General features: G+C 35.1%; 1 protein-coding gene across 2 annotated transcripts in view; it reads right to left on the reverse strand.

Annotated features, from left to right (window-relative positions):
- The window catches only part of LOC128550357 (protein mono-ADP-ribosyltransferase PARP14-like), a 47,085-nt gene that overhangs the window by 8,215 nt on the left and 11,795 nt on the right, over window positions 1-27,075 (reverse strand). For both annotated transcript variants that reach the window (XM_053529280.1, XM_053529281.1), the window contains 16 exons: window positions 26,110-26,352; window positions 24,646-24,867; window positions 24,239-24,326; window positions 23,113-23,273; window positions 22,470-22,688; window positions 21,861-22,079; window positions 20,180-20,270; window positions 16,960-17,036; window positions 12,134-12,355; window positions 9,236-9,366; window positions 8,689-8,776; window positions 7,913-7,979; window positions 5,240-5,484; window positions 3,936-4,118; window positions 3,215-3,311; window positions 792-923 (listed from right to left, as the gene is read on the reverse strand). In XM_053529280.1, coding sequence (XP_053385255.1) covers window positions 792-923; window positions 3,215-3,311; window positions 3,936-4,118; window positions 5,240-5,484; window positions 7,913-7,979; window positions 8,689-8,776; window positions 9,236-9,366; window positions 12,134-12,355; window positions 16,960-17,036; window positions 20,180-20,270; window positions 21,861-22,079; window positions 22,470-22,688; window positions 23,113-23,273; window positions 24,239-24,326; window positions 24,646-24,867; window positions 26,110-26,352 — 2,485 coding nt within the window. The remainder of the gene's footprint in view (window positions 1-791; window positions 924-3,214; window positions 3,312-3,935; window positions 4,119-5,239; window positions 5,485-7,912; window positions 7,980-8,688; window positions 8,777-9,235; window positions 9,367-12,133; window positions 12,356-16,959; window positions 17,037-20,179; window positions 20,271-21,860; window positions 22,080-22,469; window positions 22,689-23,112; window positions 23,274-24,238; window positions 24,327-24,645; window positions 24,868-26,109; window positions 26,353-27,075) is intronic.

Below are 27,075 nucleotides of genomic sequence, written 5' to 3' on the forward strand. Positions count from 1 at the left end.
CAACAATCCTTTCTGTAAATTATAGCAACCTTTTCCTTTACGTTAAACATACTGTTTTGCGGCATTTAAACCCAACAATGTGTCTCTGTCTAAATACGGAGCTGCTAGTAAAAGCATGGTCCCAATTACACAATAAAGAAGCTCAATGCGCTCATTTAGGCAAGAAGATCCAAATGCGTGACATACACATACTAGTATATATTTTACATACACATGTAAAATACTCGACTATAATAAAAAATCGTCTTGCAAATTAGAGAAAATGATTGCAACTGAAATGTGTATATATCTACTTGGCCTTTATGCACTTTTTAAAGGTAAACTAGACCCTAATTTCATACATGAAAGCCCGAACAATCTATAAATATACTTAATTAACTCTTATGCTGGACACGACTGATTTTGCGTTTGCAACTAGTGCAGATCATGGACAAACTGCACTGTTCGCCATTCAGTCAGTATCTTTTTGGTATGCACCCCTTTTAACAGTTAATAGTACTGTCCAAATTGAAAGACAGTTCATTATAGAAATTTAGCAAGGTAAGGGTTAATTAACATGTTTATGTATCAGTAGTACTAAGCTACTAAGCGTTATGTATAAAATGGTATACGCTTAATGCATATGTAGCTAAACAAATGAATTCTGCCAATAAAAAATATGGATTTTTAAAAAAAAAATAATGGACTATTACTGCATGGCATTCAATTATGAATGAAGCTCTACATCTCAAGTAAAAACGGGCACTGGATATATTTAACATAACAAAGGTAAAAAGTGCAAACGTATCAACCTTCTGTTAAATCTTTTCTTATCACTGTCACTGTTGTTTCTTTCTTTTTATCCCCTTTCACATATTCTTCCATTTTCGTGAAGTCTACGACATAGAGCTTTTCATTGATGTCACGAAATTCTTTCTCCGTCACTGCAATAATGAAAATAACAGTCGTCTTGTTGTGCTACACATACTTGTGTCTTATCGTGTCACACTTACTTGTGTCTTATCGTGCCATAATACTTGTCTCTTCGTTTGAGTCTGCTCAGAAAGCCTTTTTGTGTAATTATCGTCACAATTTTATGTGGCACGAAACGACACAAGTATAGTGACACGATAAGACAAAAGTAACTGAATCTGCTATTATTTTGCTTGGTTGCATTCTACGCTCCAAGAGGATCTCCTTACAGATTTTATTTTGTATACAAGTACTGATACAGGAAATTCTATTAAACATTGTTTACTTAAACGATTTCATCCTATACTATACATACGTGTCTGCTCTGCTATGTTACACTGTAAAAATTATTTTCTTGTTATGAAATTTATTTGTTTGTGTAGATAGTTCTCTGTTTTTTTTTATGATATTTACCCCCCTTGACAAAACAAGCAACTATTTTAGGATAAAAATCTAGATATCAACTAGAAATAGCTTACAAAATAGCAACGGAATGAGGATAGTGTCATATTCTTTCACAGGTGAAAATATTTCACATGTAGTAACAATACAGGAAACTGTTTTAATCAGTAAACAGAATTTCGCAGCATTGTGAGAAATTATTGCCTAATCTGTTACAGATATTGTGTTAGAAATCACTTTCAAAAACTAGATGTGTGTCCATAGGACACAGGTGCCCCCACTCCTGCCACTGTAACATGGTTTAATGACTCAGGTTAAACAATTTTTAAGATGTTTGCAACACAAACTTTTAAGAATCTTATGCGTATTTTTCACTTAGTTGGCCATAACTCTGGCTTAGAGTAAAATCCTAAAGAGAACACTTCATAAGCTATAAAACAATCCTCTAATGTTTTATGATTCTAGGTCAAGTACATTTTAACATACATGTTTCACAAACTTTTTTTTTTAAGTCTGGACAAGAAGTCTGGTCTTGTGAAGAGAAATAATGACTGTAGGTAAAATATTTTTGCGCGCGACAAAACATTAAAATGACATTTTTTTCTAGGTCAGGGGCCATTACTCCTATAATACTGAATGAAAACGGACGCGAAACCCCAGGTGCACAACTCCACATGCTGACCAACATTCCTAAAAACTTTGGTGACCCTAGGTCAAATACTTTTGGAGCTACGCGCAACACAACACTAAAATGACAAATTTTTAACTAAGTCAGGGGTAATAACTCCTACAATACTGAATGAATCCGGACGCGAAACCCCAGGTGCACAACTGCACATGCTGACCAACATTTCTGTACACTTTGGTGACTCTAGGTCAAATGCTTTTGGAGCTACGCGCGACACAACATTAAAATGACCAATTTTTTACTAAGTCAGGGGCCATAACTCCTACACGACTGAATGAATCCGGACGCAAAACCCCAGGTGCACAACTACACATGCTGACCAACATTCCTGTAAAGTTTTGTGACTCTACGTCAAATACTTCTTGAGCTAGGCGCGACACAACACTAAAATGACCAATTTTTACAAAGTCAGGGGCCATAACTCCTACACGACTGAATGAATCCGGACGCGAAACCCCAGGTGCACAACTACACATGCTGACCAACATTCCTGTAAAGTTTTGTGACTCTACGTCAAATACTTTTGGAGCTACGCGCGACACAATATTCTCGGAAGGACGGACGGACGCACGGACGGACAAGAGCAAATCTATATGCCCCCACCACTCATGGGTGGGGGTGGGGGCGCACAATGACCGCCAGGGGAGATAACCCGTGCTCTTTGATAACCTTTATCTCGTACTTTACTTACATCTGTAAGATATATAGAGGGTATTACATGAGTTTTTTTTATATTGAATATATTAAACGAGTTGAATAAAATGATAAAATGCGAGGCTCTGCCGAGTATTTAATCAATTTTATTCAATTCGTTTAATAAGTTCAATGTGGAAAATCACAAATGTAATATTCTTTTTATCATATGTTAGCTATAAACAAAGTCTACTTTCTTTAACTATTATAAACATGTCAATTTGATCTACGTCCCCTATATAGTAAACGACGTCGACCTCAAAGATTTATTACACTCGTGTGTTATCATTTTTATGTAATGTAATGGTTTTATTACACTCCCGCGAAGTCAAAGTATAAGCACATCTTTGTATTGTTTAAGCATTACGGAACCATTATTATTATGAGTATTTGTATCAATTCTACTACTATAGACATCAAACCTGTTTTACTAATAAAATATTTATTTGGCAATACCTACGGGAAACTTTATACACAAACCTTTTGTAGAATTAGCGTCTTCAAGCAGGTATCTTATGTGTATTGGATACGGTACCCATATTTTACCATCGTCTTCAGTATAATACCATTCGATATGCTAAGCAAAAAAAAATGAAAAATAAGTTTTCTATTGATGGCTGACTCCAATGTAACTTGAATAAAATTTAAACTGCGCGTCAGACTGTTTGTCGGGTTGCTAATCTTGTAGCAAAGTAGAAATAAGACAAGAAAATTATTTCACTAAAACTTTTTACTTTGCTTGTCTGTTTGGTTGGGTTTAACGTCACACCGACACAATTACATGTCAAATGGTGACTTTCCAGCTTTTTATGGTGGACGAAGACATTAGGGTCCCCTCCAGGCATTATTTCACAAGGGACAGGCACCTTGATAGAACCACCGACTTTCTCTAAGCCGGACGGGTGGCTTCCTCACATGAAGAATTCTACGCCCAAAGTGAGGCTCGAACAAATATCGGTGTATTTGAAGTCAACGACCTTAAACACTCGATCGCATAGGCCCTCTAAAATTTGTTGTTCATGCTTATGGAAGTGAGTAGGAACCATCTTTTTCAGTTTAAAGAGGATATTTTATCGACATCTAATTCTCCATTAATCAGACTAAAACACTAATTCACAACTCCCATGTAAAATAAACATCGTCCCTGGAAAGAAAAAGAGCGTAACACATATAAAATAAAAGAACGTCTATCAAACAGAACCTGGTACACTATCTTCCCAATGTCTTTTGACACAGCTTCCTGTCGTCTTACTTGCAAAAATCGAAGAATTCTCTCGAAGCATTTAATCACGCCATCGCCAAGCCCTCTGACCTTCACCTTTCGTGCCTTGGTGTCAACAATGACCTTGACATGGTAATCTTCACCAATGTCTTTAATAGTTTTCTGAATTACAAAGAATGATTTATGTTTTGAAAGATTCATTGACAGGCGGGAAAATAATTTTGATTTCAAACTTTTATCCCATTATTATGTTTTGTTTAGAAGACTTTGACCACGATTCATACATGTGTAGAAACTTATTGAACCGCACCATGAGAAAACCAACATAGTGCCTTTGCGACCAGCATGGATCCAGACCAGCCTGCTGGTCAGGATCCATGCTGTTAGCTTTCAAAGCATATTGCAATTAGAGAAACCGTTATAGAACAGCATGGATCATGACCAGACTGCGCGGATGGTCTGGATCCATGTTGGTCGCAAATGCACTATGTTGGTTTTCTCATGGTGCGGCTCTATTAAAGAAAAAAATAATACATCAACGAAATATGATTTCAACAGAAATAAGAAAAGCCAAAAGCAATGCTTATTTTAAAATTTGAAAGCGATCTCATAAAGGAAATTAAATTGTATAGGTTTTTGGATACAGAAATAAACGCAGTGTTACTTACAAAAAGAAAGAAATATATATACACTTAGCAAAATTTCTAACCAGTGTTTTTGGGTTTTGCTGAGAGAAAACAAAAATACTAGATATTTAAATCATGAATAACACCTGGCTTGTAACAAAAAAGCAGTTATTTAAATATTTTTACACTGGCAATTAAATTTCACCGCAACAGAAAGACTGAGCTTATTTTGGACCTCTCAACGATATCTTGTAAAAATAGACACAAACTTCTGACTTCGACAAATATTCCACTGTTACATTGTTTAAATAAAAACCAAGGGGGTTCACTGTTATTGTGATAAAGGTACGAGGTGTTTAAGTACCAAGTGTCTTGATATTTTTAACTTTCGTCTTCATGGTAGTATTATCAAATTAAGTGATTCAGCTTAATCAAAAGTTTATTTTCAATGAAAACTTCTGTGTAAATTTTTTGGAGAATGTTGGCATTGACGTACAAATATTAGAACAGTAGAATCAGTAGATTTTCTCCTAATATCAAGATATCGACCGGCGACTGGTTAGAAATGCGGTGTATAGTCTGTAACTTGAATGATATTATACTCGTCTACCTAATTAAGAGTGGTTAGGCCAGAATGTGCAACTGAAGGGAATTTACTTTATTTTTTCCTTTGTTTACAAGATCAAGATCATCTATATTGCTTTCATTTGTCATGTCTATTTCCACATCTCTCGTTTCTCGTTCAACTTTAGCTTTAATGCTTTTGAAGGCCAAATCCACGTTTTTACTATCATCAGATGTAAACTGTATGAGAAGAAAGTCTCTTCTTTTTGTAGGAATAATAATATCATCATCTACATGAATGTTTCCTTTGTCGTCGCCGTCTTCAGCAAAACGCACCCCTGCAAGGGACAATATATATGTTTGATAGGGCAGCTAACTTGTGTTATCAATGTACATATTGTGTTATAAATCTAATTATAATGCTAAAACATGATCAATTATTGATTATGTAGCAGGGCATGTGTATAATATCAGTGTTACTTCCGCCAGTTTATCTTTGATAGACTTATCTCTATTAAAGGGGCGTTACATAGAGATCGTAATCGCTTGTAATCAATTACATTATACTATTCTTTTTTTATTATCTTTATTAGAGTCTCATTACTATACATGATAAACAATACAAACACAAATAAAAGAGTTACAAACAAAGTATAGTACCAATCAAATTTGATTTATAAGAGACTGTATACAAATTAAAAACATCTATACATATTAAGAACATATTAAGAATCTAAAATTCTATTAAAATTTAACACAAAAACTGTCCGTAAGACAGGCTATCGAACTTTCTTACTGCTTGCCTCTGAATTGCAAGTGAAAATTTTATGATACACTGTGGTCAAGACATTCTAACTTAAAAAGTGGCATAACTCTGTCAAAATTCAATCAGAGTTATGGAGATTGTTCCTCCTGGTGAAGATTTTTATAGTAAATGACCATTTATAGTTTCAAGTCAAACGCTTTGATAGTAGCAGAGACTTAATCAAAACTTTAACCAAATATTTTAAGTAAAAAAGAGGGATAGCCCTATCAAAATTTGAATCAGAGTTATGTGGATACATAACAGGAGAAGTTCTGGAGTTGACTTTGACAATATATAACTATTCCAAGCTTCAAGTCAATATCCTTGATAGCAACAGAGATATTTGATGATATATCAAAAAAACAACTTTTAAATAAAATTAATCCCAGTTTAAAAGGGGCATAACTCTGTCAAAATTCAAATCAGAGTTATGGGGATATTTTTTCCTGGTTAACCCTTAGTAAATAACTATTTTAAGTTCCAAGTAAAAAAAAAGTAAAAAAAGCTTGGCGTGGATTCTGATAATAAATAACTATTTTAAGTTTCAAGTCTTAAGCTTTGATACAGCCTTGCCTTAAACCTAATTCAACATCAAACCACTCTGACAATAGACCGTTTACCTTAACACAGCATGTAACATTTCTATAAATTGACTGAATGGCACTGAACATTTTTCCATTCACCCCAATATTTTTTAACTTTTGTAAAAGAATATTTCTATTAACATAATCATACGCCTTACGAAAATCAATAAAGGCGGCAAATGTACTCTGCTTTTTCTTAATACGTGATTCTATAACAGATGATAAAGATGATATATGGTCGACCGTACTCCGTTTTTTCCGGAACTCATTTTGCTCATCTACAAGTTTTTCATTAACATCTATCCACTTTTCCAGTCTGTCATTAAGAACTGAGCAATAAAGTTTATACATAGTAGGTGCAAGATTTATACCCCGATAGTTCAAGGGTTCACGAGCATCAGTCATGCCAGGTTTTGGAATAGGATTCAAAATACCTTTGCCCCAATCAGAAGGTGTTTTTCCAGTTTGAAAACAAACATTGAAAAATACATGCAAAAAAGATATTGCCCAGTCATTTTTTAGAACTTCGTAAGGTATATTATCAAAACCAGGTGCTTTGTTTAGCTTCGCTTTATCAATAGCCTTTTTTACTTCCAAGATAGAAAAAATTTCATCAAACATTCCATCAGACTGCAGCACCTCATGATTTACAGTATTACTATTTTGATAAAATTCTTTGTTAAAAAGATTGTTAAAAGTATTTTTCCAGTGATTTAAGACTTTATCAGTATCACAATCTACAGAACCATCACTGTTTACAATTTGCATGGGTATTTTATGTACCTTTTTACTTGCAACACCATTTTTGCCAATAGTCTTCCAAAATTTATTTGGATCAGTTTCAACAGAGTTAAGTAGCTCGCATTGTAACTTATACCAATATTGTCTTTTGCATTTTTGTACCTGTCTGTCAAATAATTTGCGTTTATTACAATACACAGACTTAAACACAGTTTTTTGCGATTTATCAGTGGTTTTAAGCCATTGCTTTTCAAAAGAACAAAGATCACTCCATATTGCAGTCAAATTTTCATTCCACCAAGGTAACAAAAATTACACAAAGAACTGACTGATACAGGTTTTTTACATGGAAACTTTTGATACAGTTCATCATTAATTATTGAACACATAGATTTATAAGTACCGTCAATATTTTCCTGTGTTCTAGCACTCTGTTCAAGTGTAAAGACTGTTTCAAAAATACTGTTGGAGGTTTCAACAGAAAACAAATCATTTGGTATCTTGTCTACTTGAAATTTAACCCCATTTGCACAGGTTTCTTTTGAATTTAAAGTATCTTGATACAAACTTTTATCTAAAGTAAAATCCCATATTAAGTAATTAAATGCAACAGTTTACTAAATGATCACTAATTACCTTTCGCAGGTGGTTTGTGCTCATTTGTTTTACCACTCATAAATGCTTGAAGTTCTTCCGTAAATGTCTGAAACAAATAAACATGATGTCCATATAAAATATTTATTTACATTTCGTAATAGGATATGGCATAATTTTCGAATACAGTTAACCCTGTAAATGTTTATTGTTATGTTATAAGAAACAAAAACTGTCAATGTTACGGCTAAATTAACACACACATACGTTAACAACATTTAAGGGAAAGGCAATGTTGTTCTTATGTTAAGTTAATTCTGTCTGCTAGAATTTCTTATATCAAAGAATTATCAAAATCGGCGTTAAAATAAGAAAGTTATGAGCATTTCACTATTTGATAAAAATTTAGCCATTTTTTATATAGCAATTAAAAACAAAATGGCACATTTTTAGATTTCTATATATATGTTTGAACTGTATTTACTTATTTCTTAAAATTATTTTTCTACCTTTTTAAGCTTTAGTGAAAGAAATTATCATGTTTAATAGCTTACACTAAATAAACTTAATCTATTTAAACGGTTATTTGCTAAAAACAGAATCAACAGAGTGTAAATGACGTCATGAACTCACTAAAATTGCTGCCTCCATGATCAGCCATTTTCTTAAACTTCAAACTGCCATATCTTTTTCAATAGTGTTCCGATTATAAAAGTTCTTTCTGCGTTATGAAAGGCTTGAGGATGGCTTTCATATAGAGTTAACTTATTGCCAGGCATTCCTTGCCTTTTAAGTACCAGCAAAGAAAGTATACAAACTTTATTTATATCCTTAGCAGCTGGGAACAAAACCAGGTTCACGTGGCAATTAACATTACCATTTGCAGCACCAAAGTCGGCAACAGCTCTGAAAACAAACAATCTCCTTAATCAATGTGAAATCATAATACAACAACCATTTAATAAAAACTTCCGGCATTACATATTTGTATCGTGTCTACGTACGTAAGCGTTATGAAGTATTTTGTCAGAAATAATTCGTCCTCCATCACTGATAAACTTGCAGAGGTCAGGTTTGTACAGGTACAGAATCCAGCAACACTGGTTAGGTAAACTATCCTCCGTTACTTAACTGAAATAATGTTGGAAAACGGCGCTAAACCCAAAACAAACAAAGAAATTGGTTGTGATGCTAGTATACCTGTAGATACCACAGGCAACTTTCCTCGGATTATATCAAATGTCATACTAAATGCAGAAACAAAACAGATTTACAATTCAATTTAAACTTGAAAATCAAAAACCTAAATGATAACAAGGGTCTCTTGAGTCCTTTCAGCTTAAATTACTAGTGATGCTAGTTTACCTGTAGATACCACGCGCTACTTTTCTCGGGTTATATTTTGCTCCACCAGTACCTACAGAAGGTATGGCTACAGATCTTAGTCCACTTTGCTTCATCTTCTGTAGGCAATCATCAATACAGTTGCTAATGCTCTGGAACGATCATGAAAGAAAAAAGACATGTGATACGAAACTTGAACCAAACTTAATCAAAACAAAACACACACATACACACGCTCGAGCACGAACGCACGCACGCACGCACGCACACACACACACACATGGCATTTGTACTTCAAGATTTATCATAAACTGTTCATTTGATATATACATCGAGGAATACAATTTAGACATAGTAGCTACATGTATCGTGTCTTATGACTTCTAGACTTAGAGTAAAGATCTTGTATAGGTCTATATTAAACTGATTGTTACGTATAATCGGGTAGTCTTTGTACGGCCTGATGCAATTATCATCAACAAAATCAAAAATTCAGAGTCGAATAAACTTAGTAAAAATAGAATACTTTTAGGGCCCTTCCTGTTATTTATTGATTTTCTTTTCGGGTTAGATATGAAGCTAAATAGTTGCGGACGGTTTCGCACACTTCGAAATAAACGAAATGTGAAAATTTTTTAGTTGGTAAAAACCTCAAAAGGTGAATTTCTATCTAAAGGAAAAGCAAATGAAAACACAGATGCCAGTAAAAAAAGAAAAGAAAATGCAGTGTGTTGTTGTTATTTGTTTTTTTTTTATGAAAATATATGCATGTTATAATGGTAATTTCTTTATGCTGTTTCTACATGTATAGGAAATCATATTGCCATATAAGCAATTGAAAAATATTTAAAAAAAAGTTTGATCTAGAAATTAGGTATCTTTCACAGAAAAGAGCCTTAATCCGAGTATTATTCTATATATTTTAGCATAAAAATCATGAATATCCATAAATCTTAAGGTTTCTGTCTATTAAATAGGTCATAAGCTATGAATACTGCAAGAAAGAAATAAAAGTGTCCGTTTAACAAAAGTAATAGTATGTGCAGTTCTTGTTACAATTTAGTTTATCCGAAAAATTGTCTCAGAAACTGAAATTGAAAGAAGCCACATGAATCTTGGGATTGAGATAATTCATTTATTATATGTAATAATGGGACTGAAATAATTCATTTATTATATGAAATAATGGGATTGAGAAAATTCATTTATTATATGTAATAATGGGATTGAGATAATTCATTTATTATATGTAATAATGGGACTGAGATAATTCATTTATTATATTAATAATGGGACTGAGATAATTCATTTATTATATGTAATAATGGGACTGAGATAATTCATTTATTATTTGTAACAATGGGACTGAGATAATTCATTCATTATTTGTAATAATGGGACTGAGATAATTCATTTATTATATGTATAAGTAATAATGGGACTGAGATAATTCATTTATTATACGTAATAATGGGACTGAGATAATTCATTTATTATATGTGATAATGGGACTGAGATAATTCATTTATTATATGTAATAATTATGTAATATTCTATTTGCTGAAGTGAAAACAAAGAAAAATTAATCAATTTGTAATGAAAGTTTATTGACAGTTTGCAGAAGTTGTTGGTGCTCATATCTGAATATATAAGTGCATGACCAGTCTGATACTGGTCCAAATTTTACGAAAAAACTTAAATAATTAATAAGCTTAGTCTGTTATTTCAAATGCTTGTTTTATCTTTTATGCATCTTCGGTGTTGTTTTTTTACATCTATATATCAGAACCGTTTATGACTATTTCATAGATAATAATTCTGGATTTTACAGAAAACGAAGTATAGAAAAAAGAAATAAATTTGGGACAAGTTCCAGATTGGTCATGCAGTTATCCTGGCCATAGCATACGTTAATACGGCCACGGTGAAATACCGTAATGATCACTGAATGGCAGAATATATATTGACGTAGATGCATGCAAAATTATAACAAGAGTGCCAGACTGCCACAAAATACGCCCATCTAAATATTCAGTTACATATCATAAAGGTATTAATGTTGATTTTGCATGTCTTTTTAACACAAAACAGAGTAAGAAGGGATCCAGGTATTTGTGAGGTTTCATGTGGGATAAAAGTTACAATCTGATCAAAACTGTTTGAATGGACAAGGCTAATTTTAGTCTGGTGAAGATCGGATGAAAACTATTCGACTTAGAGGGCGGGCAAGGCTAAATTCGCAAAGTTTGAGTAATTCAAGGGCCATAATCAAAGAGTGCCTCAATCGATTTGGCTTGTTCTCAAAATTGGCTGAAATATTATACCCACATACACTGTCAGTAAGTTTGGTGAAGATCGGATGAAACCTGTCCAACTTATAGAGTGGAAAAGGCTAAATTCGCAGTTTTTCGAGTAATTCAGGGGCCATAATCCAAGAGTGCATGTGGCGATTTAGCCGGTCATCGAACTTGGTCGAGATATCATGCCTACAAATATTGTCAGCAAGTTTGATGAAAACTGTTTGACCTATAGAGCGGACATGCTTTTGGACGCCGACCAACACCCAGCCTGCCACGGATGTTCACACAATACACCCCGCTTTTTCAGAGACGGGCGTATAACTTATCCGTAGAAAGTAGAAAGTAATTCTATGATATTTTTTAATATGGACGCTTTATGTACTATTTTAAATGATGCTATGAACGATGATCAATTTTGTTATATAATGACATAGATATATTTGCAGTGCATAACTTTAATATTTGTGCAGAGATATGATAAACAATTCAGCTAGTTTTATATCTTAGGTTCAAATTATTTTATAACCTTCCGCACAATTAAACGAAATTTAGCGGTACCAGGTAATATCGTTGATCACATTGCTCATGCTTTATTGTTATAAAAACTATAGGTAATTACCTGTTCGCCGTCAAGTTCTTTCCACTCAGGCATTAAATAGTGGTAGACTCGTTTGCAGTCAAGATTATACCCATTTGTTTCAACAATCATCCCGGGACTCACATTGCCTTCGAAACGCCTAAATTCCTTTATTAGTTGTGGCCCAGCATGCTTGATAAGTGATTCAGGAATGATACCGTTCAGGTTAAAGAAGCTTGTTGTTGTGTCTAATATAACATCAGCCTGAAAGTATAATAGGCTGATATAATATCATCTTGAAAGTATACAGGGTTGATAAAACATCACCCTGAAAGTATACCGGGTTGATATAACATCAGCCTGAAAGTATACCGGGTTGATATAACATCAACCTGAAAGTATACCGGGTCGATATAACATCAGCCTGAAAGTATACAGTGTTGATATAATATCAGCCTGAAAGTATACAGTGTTGATATAACATCAGCCTGAAAATATACCGGGTTGATATAACATCAGCCTGAAAGTATACAGTGTTGATATAACATCAGCCTGAAAGTATACCGGGTTGATATAACATCAACCTGAAAATATATAGTGTTGATATAACATCAGCCTGAAAGTATACAGTGTTGATATAACATCAGCCTGAAAGTATACCGGGTTGATATAACATCAGCCTGAAAGTATACCGGGTTGATATAACATCAGCCTGAAAGTATACCGGGTTGATATAACATCAGCCTGAAAATATACAGTGTTGATATAACATCAGCCTGAAAGTATACCGGGTTGATATAACATCAACCAGAAAATATACAGTGTTGATATAACATCAGCCTGAAAGTATACCGGGTTGATATAACATCAACCTGAAAATATACAGTGTTGATATAACATCAGCCTGAAAGTATACAGTGTTGATATAACATCAGCCTGAAAGTATACCGGGTTGATATAACATCAGCCTGAAAGTATACAGTGTTGATACAACATCAGCCTGAAAGAATACCGGGTTGATATAACATCAGCCTGAAAGTATACCGGGTTGATATAACATCAGCCTGAAAGTATACCGGGTTAATATAACATCAGCCTGAAAGTATACCGGGTTGATATAACATCAGCCTGAAAATATACAGTGTTGATATAACCTCAGCCTGAAAGTATACAGTGTTGATATAACATCAGCCTGAAAATATACAGTGTTGATATAACCTCAGCCTGCAAGTATACCGGGTTGATATAACCTCAGCCTGAAAGTATGCAGTGTTGATATAACATCAGCCTGAAAGTATACCGGGTTGATATAATATCAGCCTGAAAGTATACAGTGTTGATATAACATCAGCCTCAAAGTATACCGAATTGATATAACATCAGCCTGAAAGTATACCGGGTTGATATAACATCAGCCTGAAAGTATACCGGGTCGATATATCATCAGCCTGAAAGTATAGAGTGTTGATATAACATCAGCCTGAAAGTATACAGTGTTGATATAACATCAGCCTGAAAGTACACAGGGTTGATATAACATCAACCTGAAAATATACAGTGTTGATATAACATCAGCCTGAAAGTATACAGGGGGCCTCCGTGGCTGAGCGGTTAGAGTCGTTGACTTCAAACCATTTGCCCCTCATCGATGTGGGTTCGAAACCTCATTTGGGGCGTAGAATTCTTCACGTGAGGAAGCCATCCAGCTGGCTTACGGAAGGTCGGTGGTTCTACCCAGGTGCCCGCTCGTGATGAAAGTATGCACGGAGGGACACCTGGGGTCTTCCTCCACCATTAAAGCTGGAAAGTCGCCATATGACCTAAAATTGTGTCGGTGCGACGTTAAACCCAACAAAATAAATAAATAAAATGAAAGTATACAGTGTTGATATAACATCAGCCTGAAAGTATACCGGGTTGATATAACATCAGTCTGAAAGTATACCGGGTTGATATAACATCAGCCTGAAAGTATACAGGGTTGATATAACATCAGCCTGAAAATATAGTGTTGATACAACATCAGCCTGGAAGTATACCGGGTTGATATAACATCAACCTGAAAATATACAGTGTTGATATTACATCAGCTTGAAAGTATACAGTGTTGATATAACATCAGCCTGAAAGTATACCGGGTTGATATAACATCAGCCTGAAAGTATACAGTGTTGATATAACATCAGCCTGAAAGAATACCGGGTTGATATAACATCAGCCTGAAAGTATACCGGGTTGATATAACATCAGCCTGAAAGTATACCGGGTTGATATAACATCAGCCTGAAAGTATACCGGGTTGATATAACATCAGCCTGAAAATATACAGTGTTGATATAACCTCAGCCTGAAAGTATACCGGGTTGATATAACATCAACCTGAAAATATACAGTGTTGATATAACATCAGCCTGAAAGTATACCGGGTTGATATAACATCAGCCTGAAAGTATACAGTGTTGATATAACATCAGCCTGAAAGTATACCGGGTTGATATAACATCAGCCTGAAAGTACACAGTGTTGATATAACATCAGCCTGAAAGTATACAGTGTTGATATAACATCAGCCTAAAAGTATACCGAATTGATATAACATCAGCCTGAAAGTAGACCGGGTTAATATAACATCAGCCTGAAAGTATACAGTGTTGATATAACACCAGCCTGAAAGTATACCGGGTTGATATAACACCAGCCTGAAAGTATACCGGGTTGATATAACACCAGCCTGAAAGTATACCGGGTTGATATAACATCAGCCTGAAAGTATACTGGGTTGATATAACATCAGCCTGAAAGTATACCGGGTTGATATAACATCAGCCTGAAAGTATACAAGGTTGATATAACATCAACCTGAAAGTATACCGGGTTGATATAACATCAGCCTGAAAGTAAGTATACAGTGTTGATATAACATCAACCTGACAGTATACCGGGCTGATATAACATCAGCCTGAAAGTATACCGGATTGATATAACATCAGCCTGAAAATATACCGGGTTGATATAACATCAGCCTGAAAGTATACAGTGTTGATATAACGGCAGTATGAAAGTATACAGTGTTGATATAACATCAGCCTGAAAGTAAACCGGGTTGATATAACATCAGCCTAAAAGTATACCGCGATGATATATCATCAGTCTGCAAGTATATCGGGTTGATATAACATCAGCCTGAAAGAATACAGTGTTGATATAACATCAACCTGAAAGTATACAGTGTTGATATAACATCAGCCTGAAAGTATACAGTGTTGATATAACATCAGCTTGAAAGTATACTGGGTTGATATAACATCAGCCTGAAAGCATACAGTGTTGATATAACATCAACCTGAAAGTATACAGTGTTGATATGACATCAGCCTGAAAGTATACAGTGTTGATATAACATCAGCCTGAAAATATACCGGGTTGATATGACATCAGTCTGAAAGTATACCGGGTTGATATAACATCAGCCTGAAAATATACCGGGTTGATATAACATCAGCCTGAAAGTATACAGTGTTGATATAATATCAGCCTGAAAATATACAGTGTTGATATAACATCAGCCTGAAAGTATACCGGATTGATATAACATCAGCCTGAAAGTATACTGGGTTGATATAACATCAGTCTGAAGGTTACCGGGTTGATATAACATCAGCCTGAAAGTATACCGGGTTGATATAACATCAGCCTGAAAGTATACAGGGTTGATATAACATCAACCTGAAAGTATACCGGGTTGATATAACATCAGCCTGAAAGTATACAGAGCCTTGCTTTTAACTAGACTAATGTGCTTTCAAGATTTTGAAAGTGAAATTTGAAGTTTTAAAAAAATCTATATTTAACATGGATTTCAATTTTCCATATGTAAATATCACGTACGGGTTTATAATTCTAATAAAAAAGCTTACAGATACACATGAGAATTAGATACTTTTTCTTATTTTTTCCATTAAAAATTCAAAGGAGTTTGTAAGGGGTACCGGAGGTAAACTGCCTTAATTATAAAACTTCAAATTCAACCAACGGTAAATACGTGTCCCTCTGTGGTGCATAAGGCAGGAAAATATTTATTGCCGCGGCGGCCCGGGTTCGATTCCCGACTGGGGCGTGTTCACTTTTTTAAAAGACAGTTTCGAAACAAAATCTCATGTTCTTATGTTCATAATAAAATAAAATGTTTATTCTAAAGAAAAATTATCTTGAGTCCAGTCCCTTTCAAATTTTTTTCCTTATTTTCCCTTTTTTCTAGTAAGTTTTTACTTCTTTAAATACTTATTATTGATTTATTGTACAAAAGTGGAAAATTTTTATTTGATAAGCGATTTTTCTTGCTGTTCAAAGTGAATTTATCTCTGAAACAGAATGGGTAGAGTTAGACATCTTTAAAAACACTGAGTTACATGCGATAAAAGTTTTCTATTTTGCCTTCACTCTTTAGATTACATATTGTGGAAGATATGTAGGTAGGTTTTACTTCTGCCTAAGGTTATTTCTGAATGAAGTGAGCAAATTCAAAACAGACTCGCAGGATTCGACCTTAATTTTTCAATGTTGGAGTTAGAATTTTGTCTCATTAAATCCGTTTACTTGAGACACCCTAGAAAAAATGATATTGACAGTTTTATTTTGTGTTTTATAATTGTTTACCAATAGTTTGATTTTTCTTTTATCAAAATTAATGGTAAAATTAATTCTCTACAAACGTTTTGGATAGTAGCCATCACTTTGAAATTTGTCTCTACTTGAGCTTGAGGAAATACCACGAATTATACAAAATTTATAAAAAACGGCACGGTAAAAGTTGTTTAAAAATTGCAACGGATCTGAATATTTATCTATTTTCACCCAGAACACCATACCTTTGCCAGCTCAAGATTTCCGTATGTTATCCAAAGAGATGTACATGACTTTGGTACTTTCCAAAGAAGATCGCCAACTGTAATAAAAACATGTGTGTAAATGTCTCTTTACACAATGGAATTTAGCTAATGTAAAAATCGAGGTTACTTATACTACAGATTATATGTTAATTATCATATAACTGTTTTCAATTTACATTTTAGTGATGAAATGTAAAGCTCACTCCAACATTAGATGACGTATAGCTGAAGAAGGATCAGTGAAAGAGATAATAGTGGTAAATTGTTCTGAAAGAGGCGTAGTAACATAGGATTATAGTTCGAATCCTGTTAGAACTAAATTTGATTATGGTTTTCTTAGTCCTTCAATGACATGTAAGTTGCCAAGGTAGTAGCACCAAGCGTTGTTAAAAGAGGTTGTACGATCTGTCTCTTAGATCAGTAAAAATATATTTATACTCATGAAACATTGGCGAGCTAGATCATCCAGTCTGTGGTGCTACGGGAATGAAAATCAATTTATGAATTAATTGATGTTTTTTTTTTGGGTTTAACGCCGTTTTTCAACAGTATTTCAGTCATTTAATGGCGGGCAGTTAACCTAACCAGTGTTCCTGGATTCTGTACCAGTACAAACCTGTTCTCCGCAAGTAACTGCCAACTTCCCCACATGAGGTGGAGGACTAATGATTTCAGACAAAATTAATTGAATCCTGTGAGTAAATTTATTACAATGGCACTGTTGCTATATTTCTAAAGTCAAACTAGAGTGCAAGAATGTCACAATATACGCCCGTCACAGCAAATTTCTTTACTCTAGCACCTGTATTTGCAAATGGAATTTTAATTTTGTGGTAATTTTTGTAATAACTAAGTGTTTTGTTTTTCTTAGTCCACAAAAAAACTCCTTACCAGGTAGAGATACCTTAAAATACACCTAAAATTGGAAAGTAACATCTATGTTGTACCACAGAAAAGTGGTCTTGGTTTTTCCCTACGCTCAATTATAAAAAAGTTACAATATAAGTTATTTATAGTAACAACTAAGGGAAGTTAATCTTAAAAAAAAAAAAAAAAAAAAAAAAAAATGTAAGTCCTCATAAAAATCTTTACCAGGTAGAGACTGGTCAAAATACACCTCAAAATTGGATGTAGCATGCATGTTGTACTACAGAAAAGTGGTCTCGATTTTTCCCTACGACTAGTAATGAAAAACTTACAATATAAGCTATTTATAGTAACAACAAAGGGAAGTAATTCTAAAGAAGGGAACTGCACATGACACTTCGTCTCATGATGATGTATAATTGTGTCAAGTTACATCAAAATCCCTCCATGCATGAAGAAGAAATGCTTCGGACAAAGTCATTCTTGTATCTGACCTTTGGCCTCTAAGTGTGACCTTGACCTTAGACCTAGGGACCTGGTTCTTGCGCATGACACTACGTCTCGTGGTGGTGAACATTTGTGCCAAGTTATATCAAAATCCCTCTATGCATGAAGAAGAAATGCTCCGGACAAGGTTTTCATTCTTGTATCCTTTGACCTCTAAGTGTGACCTTGACCTTAGACCTAGAGACCTGGTTCTTGCGCATGACACTCCGCCTCATGGTGGTGAACATTTGTGCCAAGTTATATCAAAATCCCTCTATGCATGAAGAAGAAATGCTCCGGACAAAGTTTTCATTCTTGTATCCTTTGACCTCTAAGTGTGACCTTCACCTTAGACCTAGGGACCTGGTTCTTGCGCATGACACTCCTTCTCATGATGATGAACAATTGTGCCAACTTTCATCAAAATCCCTCTATGCATGAAGAAGATATGCTCCGGACAAAGTCATTCTTGAATTTGACCTTTGACCTCTAAGTGTGACCTTGACCTTAGACCTAGGGACCTGGTTCTTGCGCATGACACTCCGTCTCATGATGGTGAACAACTGTGCCAAGTTTCATCAAAATCCCTTCATGCATGTAGAAGATATGCTCCGGACAAGGTCTGTGGACGCCGCCCGCCCGCCCGCCCGCCAGGGGCGTTCCCATAATACGTCCCGTTTTTCAAACGGGCGTATAAAAATGATAGTAAAACATACGGGACGTTAAAAAATTCAAAATAATGTGTTAAAATTAGCGTGAAATGTCCGGTTCACTTTAATCATGGTCAAATATCTCAAAAATAAGCACATGGACCTATACATTTTATTTCATCAAATTATAGTCCATATGTTTATTAACAACCATGGGAAGTTTGATCAAAATCTACATTGTAGAAAAAATTCTATTCGCGAAAATGTTATGAAAGTTATGATTTTCCCATAGACTTCCATTATGAAATATTGCATGAGGTCCAAATTTTTCAAAGCAGTCTAGCAAAAAATCAAGCACACGACCCTATCTTTTTTATTCGCTGAATTTTCTAGGTATATTCTGAAGTTTTGAAAAATCAGAGTTTAATCAAATTCTACATTGTAGAAAAAATTTCGATCCAAACGTGCAGAACTACCTTAAGTCAGACAGAACCAGAAAACACCTATGACCAGGCACAAAGCACAGCACAGGTAATAAGTAAAAATTGAAAAGCAAGACGTGCGTCCAGACAGTATTCAGCAATCTGATTCTTATACGTTTTTTGTCAATGAAGCTTCCAAAGCTCTGCACTACTGCCATATTTTGTTTCTTTATCTGTTTTTTGCTATGTCTTCGCGGTCTTTTTGTTTTACTTGTTTACTTTTGTATTGCTGTGCACGTTCGTTGTGTAGCCATTGAAGACAATTGTTTTAATGAGATTGTGTTCTTAGATTGTTTGTTTGTTTGTGTTTGGTTTAACGCCGTTTTTCAACAGTATTTCACTCATTTAACGGCGGGCAGTTAACCAAACCAGTGTTCCTGGATTCTGTACCAGTACAAACCTGTTCTCCGCAAGTAACTGCCAACTTCCCCACATGAAACAGAGATGAAGAACGAATGATTTCAGACACAATGTCGTTTATCAAATCGTCACGGAGAACATACGCCCCGCCCGAGGATCGAACTCACGACCCCGCGATCCGTAGACCGACGCTCTACCTATTGAATGTGTTCTTAGAAGCTGTTATTCCAATTATAGTTGTGTCTTAGTTTTAGAAACTCTCAAACATTGTGGCACACTCATGACATTCATAATATAAACGTTGTACGATGTTTTGTCTCTTACATAATTGTAAAATTTTGTTATATTTATTACCATTTTGAACTTTGGCTGTATTGACAACAGCTGCATTCGTCGTCGGTACTTTCATTTGTTTGAAGAACTTGACCGCCTCTTGATAAAATGTCTAGAATAAAGAACAAGAGTGCCAGAATGTCACAATATACGCCCGTCACAGCAAATTTCTTTACTCTAGCACCTGTATTTGCAGATGTAATTTTAATTTTGTGGTTGTTTAGTAATCATTGTAATTCTTTTGTTTTTCTAAGTCCACAAAAAACTCCTTACCAGGTAGAGATACCTTAAAATACACCTAAAATTAGAAAGTAACAACTATGTTGTACCACAGAAAAGTGGTCTTGGTTTTTCCCTACGGTCAATTATAAAAAAGTTACAATATAAGTTATTTATAGTAACAACTAAGGGAAATAATCTTAAAAAAAAAAAAAAAAAAAAAAAAAAAAAAAATCCCCCCCCAAAAAATTGTAAGTCCACATAAAAATCCTTACCAGGTAGAGATTGGTCAAAATACACCTCAAAATTGGATGTAACATGCATGTTGTACTACAGAAAAGTGGTCTCGATTTTTCCCTACGTCTAGTAATGAAAAAGTTACAATATAAGCTATTTATAGTAACAACAAAGGGAAGTAATTCTAAAGAAGGGAACTGCGCATGACACTTCGTCTCATGATGGTGTATAATTGTGCCAAGTTACATCAAAATCCCTCCATGCATGAAGAAGAAATGCTTCGGACAGTCATTCTTGTATCTGACCTTTGGCCTCTAAGTGTGACCTTGACCTTAGACCTAGGGACCTGGTTCTTGCGCATGACACTCCGTCTTGTGGTGGTGAACATTTGTGCCAAGTTATATCAAAATCCCTCCATGCATGAAGAAGAAATGCTCCGGACAAAGTTTTCATTCTTGTATCCTTTGACCTCTAAGTGTGACCTTGACCTTAGACCTAGGGACCTGGTTCTTGCGCATGACACTCCGTCTCATGATGATGAACAATTGTGCCAACTTTCATCAAAATCCCTCTATGCATGAAGAAGATATGCTCCGGACAAAGTTTTCATTCTTGTATCCTTTGACCTCTAAGTGTGACCTTCACCTTAGACCTAGGGACCTGGTTCTTGCGCATGACACTCCGTCTCATGATGATAAACAATTGTGCCAACTTTCATCAAAATCCCTCTATGCATGAAGAAGATATGCTCCGGACAAAGTCATACTTGAATTTGACCTTTGACCTCTAAGTGTGACCTTGACCTTAGACCTAGGGACCTGGTTCTTGCGCGTGACACTCCGTCTCATGATGGTGAACAACTGTGCCAAGTTTCATCAAAATCCCTCCATGCATGTAGAAGATATGCTCCGGACAAGGTCTGTGGACGCCGCCCGCCCGCCCATCCGCCCATCCGCCCGCCAGGGGCGTTCCCATAATACGTCCCGTTTTTCAAACGGGCGTATAAAAATATGTTTCGGAACCAAGTTTGCGTCCGAAATTATTATATCACATTACAAATTCCAGTTAAATGTTACTGAAACATGAGCTGATGTGTCAATGAATATTTATCAGAATTCGATACCGATACATGTATTTCGTTTGTTCTAGCTGTCTGAGGAGATTTCAAAATAGACTGTTATATACAATACGTGTACATTACCGCGTGTACACTGTTTGATTTTATATAACCATTTCTTGCTTTTACCTGACAAGTTTGCTGTGCTGGTCCATACATTACGACCACTATCAATTTTAAGTAAATTCGTTTCTTCTTGAAAAATTCTTTAATGGCACTGAACATCTGACTCGCCGACACTTGATCAGGGTATTTAAATTCACGAGTACCAAAAGTTGGCATGGCGATAGATGTAAAGTGGTCTTTCTCTGCCTGTTCCAGGCATCTAAGTACATCCCTGGACACATTCTGTAATTGAATAAAAAATTACACAGAAATTAAATATGGGTTTTGTTTTGTGATTTTGGAAAGCGATGGAGGTTGAAAGGTTGATTGGAGATTGAGTGCATACCAAAACCGGTGTAAGCCCGCCTATGATGTTTTGTCACTAACTCTCTCTCTCTCTCTCTCTCTCTCTCTCTCTGCATCTTGAACCGTCTGCGTTCCTGGAACATGAATTTTTCTTGGATATTGTTCCTTGTTGTTTGTCATTAATGTCGGAAATACTATGTGCTTCATTAAATTAATTATTGTTAGCCATAACATAAATACACTTGTCAAACAAAAAAGCTATAAAGTAGCTAAGGAAAATTAAAACATTTCATATATTTAATTTTAAAAAAAACAACTGTCATATACCTTAGCATTCGCTGGTGTATAGTCTTTAAGAACTGTATAGAAGACTTTCTTGCAGCTAAGATTCCCAGCATTTGTGGAAGCAACTCCTGAATCTGGGTAACTCTTGTAACGTCTGTAACATTTTTTCTGAATATCTGGTCCACCCGCTTTGATGATGGCAGCTGTTATGGCACCGTTTAGCTTAGGGAAAGAGGAAGTTGTACAAACAATAACGTCCGCCTACAGGAAAGAAGAAAATAATATTCGTTTCCCCCTTTCTTTGGAACTAACGAAATTCCAGTCATTTCTGTTCCATTTCTAGTAATCAATTTAATCGAATATCTTTTACTATTTCACTGAATGAAGATTGAAAAATGTTGTTTACGTTATTGCGTGGTTCTGGAAGATACATTCTAGGAATTTTGATTACATGTAATGAAAAAATATTTCCATAGAACAAATGGCTTTGCTATAATTTTGTTATTCTCTTCATTGACTAAGAAAGGTGTTTTTCAAGACAAGACTGTTTTATTAACATTTGTTTGACACTGGGTACTAATAAGTTACTATGTTTATCGTTATCTGGTATGAAAGACCTGTGCTATTTATTATCATAATATGCATTTACTGTATATTTATTTTAATTTCTGTATACAACACCAGCCTTAGAACTCTCTATTCCTCCTACTTCTAAAGCACTCGCTGCTCCGTCAGTGCCATCTATTGCAAACGATCCTTCGTTTTGTTTTTGAACCCTGTTCCTATGCACAGCTGATCTAGGTCGTTTTGAAGACGGTTGTCTTCTTTTGGGCTTGACTGTTATATCTGAAACAAAACAAATCTGCTTTGTTTCTTTTAATATAGTTCTCAAGAGAGTAGTTTAGTATCTAATTTAGAAAATAGCGTAGTTCTAGATTCATAGAATTCCACTTTACCCAAAACAGAACATTACGAGACGAATAGTGAATCTGTACCTGAACTTTTTGTTGTTGAAACGACAGGGAAAGACGTTTATTTCTACCGGTTTTAGATAATGGCAAATTTTATATCAACAATGGTGATATTCGGTAAGTGCACTCAATACGACAAAATAAGAAGGCTCAACAATGTCCGTCTTTATTTCCTACTAACTAAACTACCAAAGCTTGTTACTGAACATGTTATTCAGTAACAAATCAAAGGAAATTTTAAACAGACTTGAAGGAAACGAAAACTTGGCAACGGGATGAAGGATCACTATGTAGAGTCCAAGGGGGTGATTTTCATCAATTCACTTTAGCAAAGACACTATGTTGTACATGTATCATCAGTCAGTGAAAAGTGTGTTCTCTACGAATTAACCTTTTGAAGATGTTAATAAACTTGTATACAATATTGCTTTCCTAGAATATTTTAGGTTATCAAGTTACAATCTGGCAATTTTACTGGCTACTTTTAGAATTCTTGTAGGAACACGTAACTGATTTTGAAAGGGAATAAATTATACTTGTAACCTACTAAGAAAACCTGTATAGAAATATAGCTAGACTGGTGAAATACAAGGAAAATGACATATATCCAAAATGATTTAGGAAACTCAAATTACATATTTTTTGGTTTGAATTGCCAGTTTACCAATCAATTTACTTTTAAAAATACTTTTCACTGGATTTGTACTTAAGAATGTGGATCATTTTGTACTGATCCATATATGTTAAATAGAATATTGGTAAAACTAAAATATAAAAGAAATCTGATCTTTATATACGCGACTGTTTTAATAAATGAAAAGTAATCTGAAAAGGTCTCACCATCCATCGTCTCCACAGTGTCTTCTATGTCTGCAAGCAGTCTATGTGGCCTTTGGCTATACAACTGCTCCAATATTACTTCGAACGCCTGCAAGCATCATTTGTAACCGTTTAGTTGACTGGTAACTTCAATGACATGTTACTTAAACAAATACGAATGCGGCATGTTGAATTTTCTAACAAATTTATAATAGGCTACTGCGCATCTAGGTTTATTTCTCATGAACAGCCGAAGACACCAATGTATAGTATTCGTAGACATTTCTAGTGCGTGTTACTTACATGTATCGAACACTTTAACGTCGTGTGTAATCTTTAACAGTTAAATAGAAGCTTTGACAAAACATTGTTAAACCGAACGGCGGATGTATATACACATATGAAAGACAAGGAAATGTATTTCCTACCGATTTGGTAACAATATCTGTGTTACAGATGACTATAGTAATCTCAGTCAGAGAACATGTTATATGCAGCTGCATGAATTCTCCAATTGTTCGTATGAACGCGAGAGCAACTTTGTCTCCAGGGTAATCGCATTCCTCAGTACCAATCGTAGGAAAAGCAATTGTCTTTCTTTTCTGTCTCACAGCTTCTTTAAGGCAAGTCGTAATGTAGCCAGCAAGAGACTGAAATATCATTTGGCATTACTTATGAAAATCTTCAAATTTCTCTACGGATTTTCTAATGTTTTGAAGCTTAACACTTAAATATTTCAAAGCGAATTATTTATTATTATGTTGACTGCGTCTTCCCTATATATTTATCATACAAACTCGAAGAAAGTCCATCAATAATTCTCTTTGCACACACAAAAAATATCAGCAGGAAAGATTATACATGAATAGGAATCATCAATGAAAACTTTTCACGCAAATATATCAGTAAAATACACTGAGGAGAAAAAAACCCGCCTCATTCAAACGCATTGTACAATATTTTTTTAGCTGTGATTCAAAAATATGAAAGAAAAATTCCATTCGCAAATCCGATGATTTGAAAGAATTGATGATTATTAAGACATCATTTCATGGTGGCATTATGCTTCAAATCTTGATTTTCAAAAGACTGGTCAGAGACATTTCACTAACAAATCAGGAGTGCGCGTGGCCTACTCTACTGGCATTCACAGCAGCAAGACTTCGCTGGTGGAGCCGCACCAGTTACGTAGCAGATACGTAGGAGTCTGACCCATACTTGATGGAGCGCTGCTGGAGGTAGAACTCCTAGACATTGGCAGGCAGCGGTTTACGTTGACGTAACCGCCGTCTATGGTAATCCCAGGCTCGTTGCTCGTCTGTAAAAAGTTCCTACTGACACATGAAACGTGACAGACCAAGCCTGGACTTTGATGGAATATAAGAACAGCCACAGGACGTAATATCTGGTCGATGTAACGCGTGGCTGTGAGATAACATTGGCACACGACCAGTTGGGACTTAAACCTATGGTTGATGGCTACCTAGACCATAACTCCACCCCCAACATAAAGATTGTGCTGCAGAACGCAATTGTTATCGCAGCGTTCACGACGCCGTCTGTAGACACGGATACGTCCGTCAGCTTTCAACAAGTTGAAACGTTCATCATCACTACACATTACGTTTTGCAATGCTGACGGCGATTGTTGCGGGCCCAAATAAGACGTTGGTGTTGGTGGCGTAGCGTAAGAACTAGACACCGGTAGGGCTGTGGCAGATAATTTACGTTCTGTAAGCCAATTTCTCACTTTATATCGACTTATAGACCGTCCACTGTTGCCTATATACCACTTAACGTGAAAATAACGTTAACTTTTGATGAGGCGTTTCTTTATCTCGACAGTATAACTATTGGCATTTAAAAATACTTTATTTCTTAAAAATAATTACACTGCATCCAGATGATTTGTTGTTGTCAATTTTGATATGGTATATTTCACTGCAATCTAGTCTTCCTGCTTTAGTCTGCACCATCATGCCATCAGGCACGTGTCCACTTGGAAATACTTTCTTAAACGCTTTAGTACATTCTGATTCCATAGCAAACTCAACTCCAGCAGCATATTTCAAGTCGTCACTGATCTTTCCTGATGGTGTAGGGGCTGTTGGTGTTGCATTTACCAATACGTCCGCCTAAAGGATTTTAAAAGGAAAATACGATTTTGTTTTGTTTTCAAATTACAATTAACGTTAACTGGTCATTTCAATGGAAGTCAACCTACCATAAAAGTTTTAAAACAATTGCTAGAAACTTGAAATTCGTGTTCCTACACGACAAATAGATACAACTTAAGCAATCACTCATTCAATACTAAATCATAATTGCCAAAAACACATTTAGGACTACTTTAGCAATAAATTTATTATAAGATTGAACATTTTTCTGGTGTTCATGCATGTGTGTGTGTGTGTGTGTGTGTGTGTGTGTGTGTGTGTGTGTGTCACTCGACAGGGTTTATACAAGCATGAACATCGGAAAAAATGATTTAATATATATAAATTCTAGTAAACATGTTTCCGCACCGAGTTTTCCATTTTAATGATTTTCAGCAGTAAAAACGTCGAAAACAACTTTTAATCAAATCGTAACTACAGTCATTCAATACATAATTATCTAACTAAGAAAATGAGTACTCACACTTAAATATCTTATTAAAAAATAAAGTTATTGCAATTTTACGAATATATAAACGGTTCTGGAATTGGCGCAAAGCTGAAATCGCATATGATTACAAAAATGACAAAAGCAGTTTATCCGCTATATCAATGACATTTATCGAATCATTAGATATTTGCAATTTATATCAAATTAATATTTACAGTTTATGAGGCGAAATTTTGTATATTTCTTCATGT

This window comes from Mercenaria mercenaria, chromosome 17 (assembly GCF_021730395.1).
Source record: "Mercenaria mercenaria strain notata chromosome 17, MADL_Memer_1, whole genome shotgun sequence".
NCBI classification, from domain to species: domain Eukaryota; kingdom Metazoa; phylum Mollusca; class Bivalvia; order Venerida; family Veneridae; genus Mercenaria; species Mercenaria mercenaria.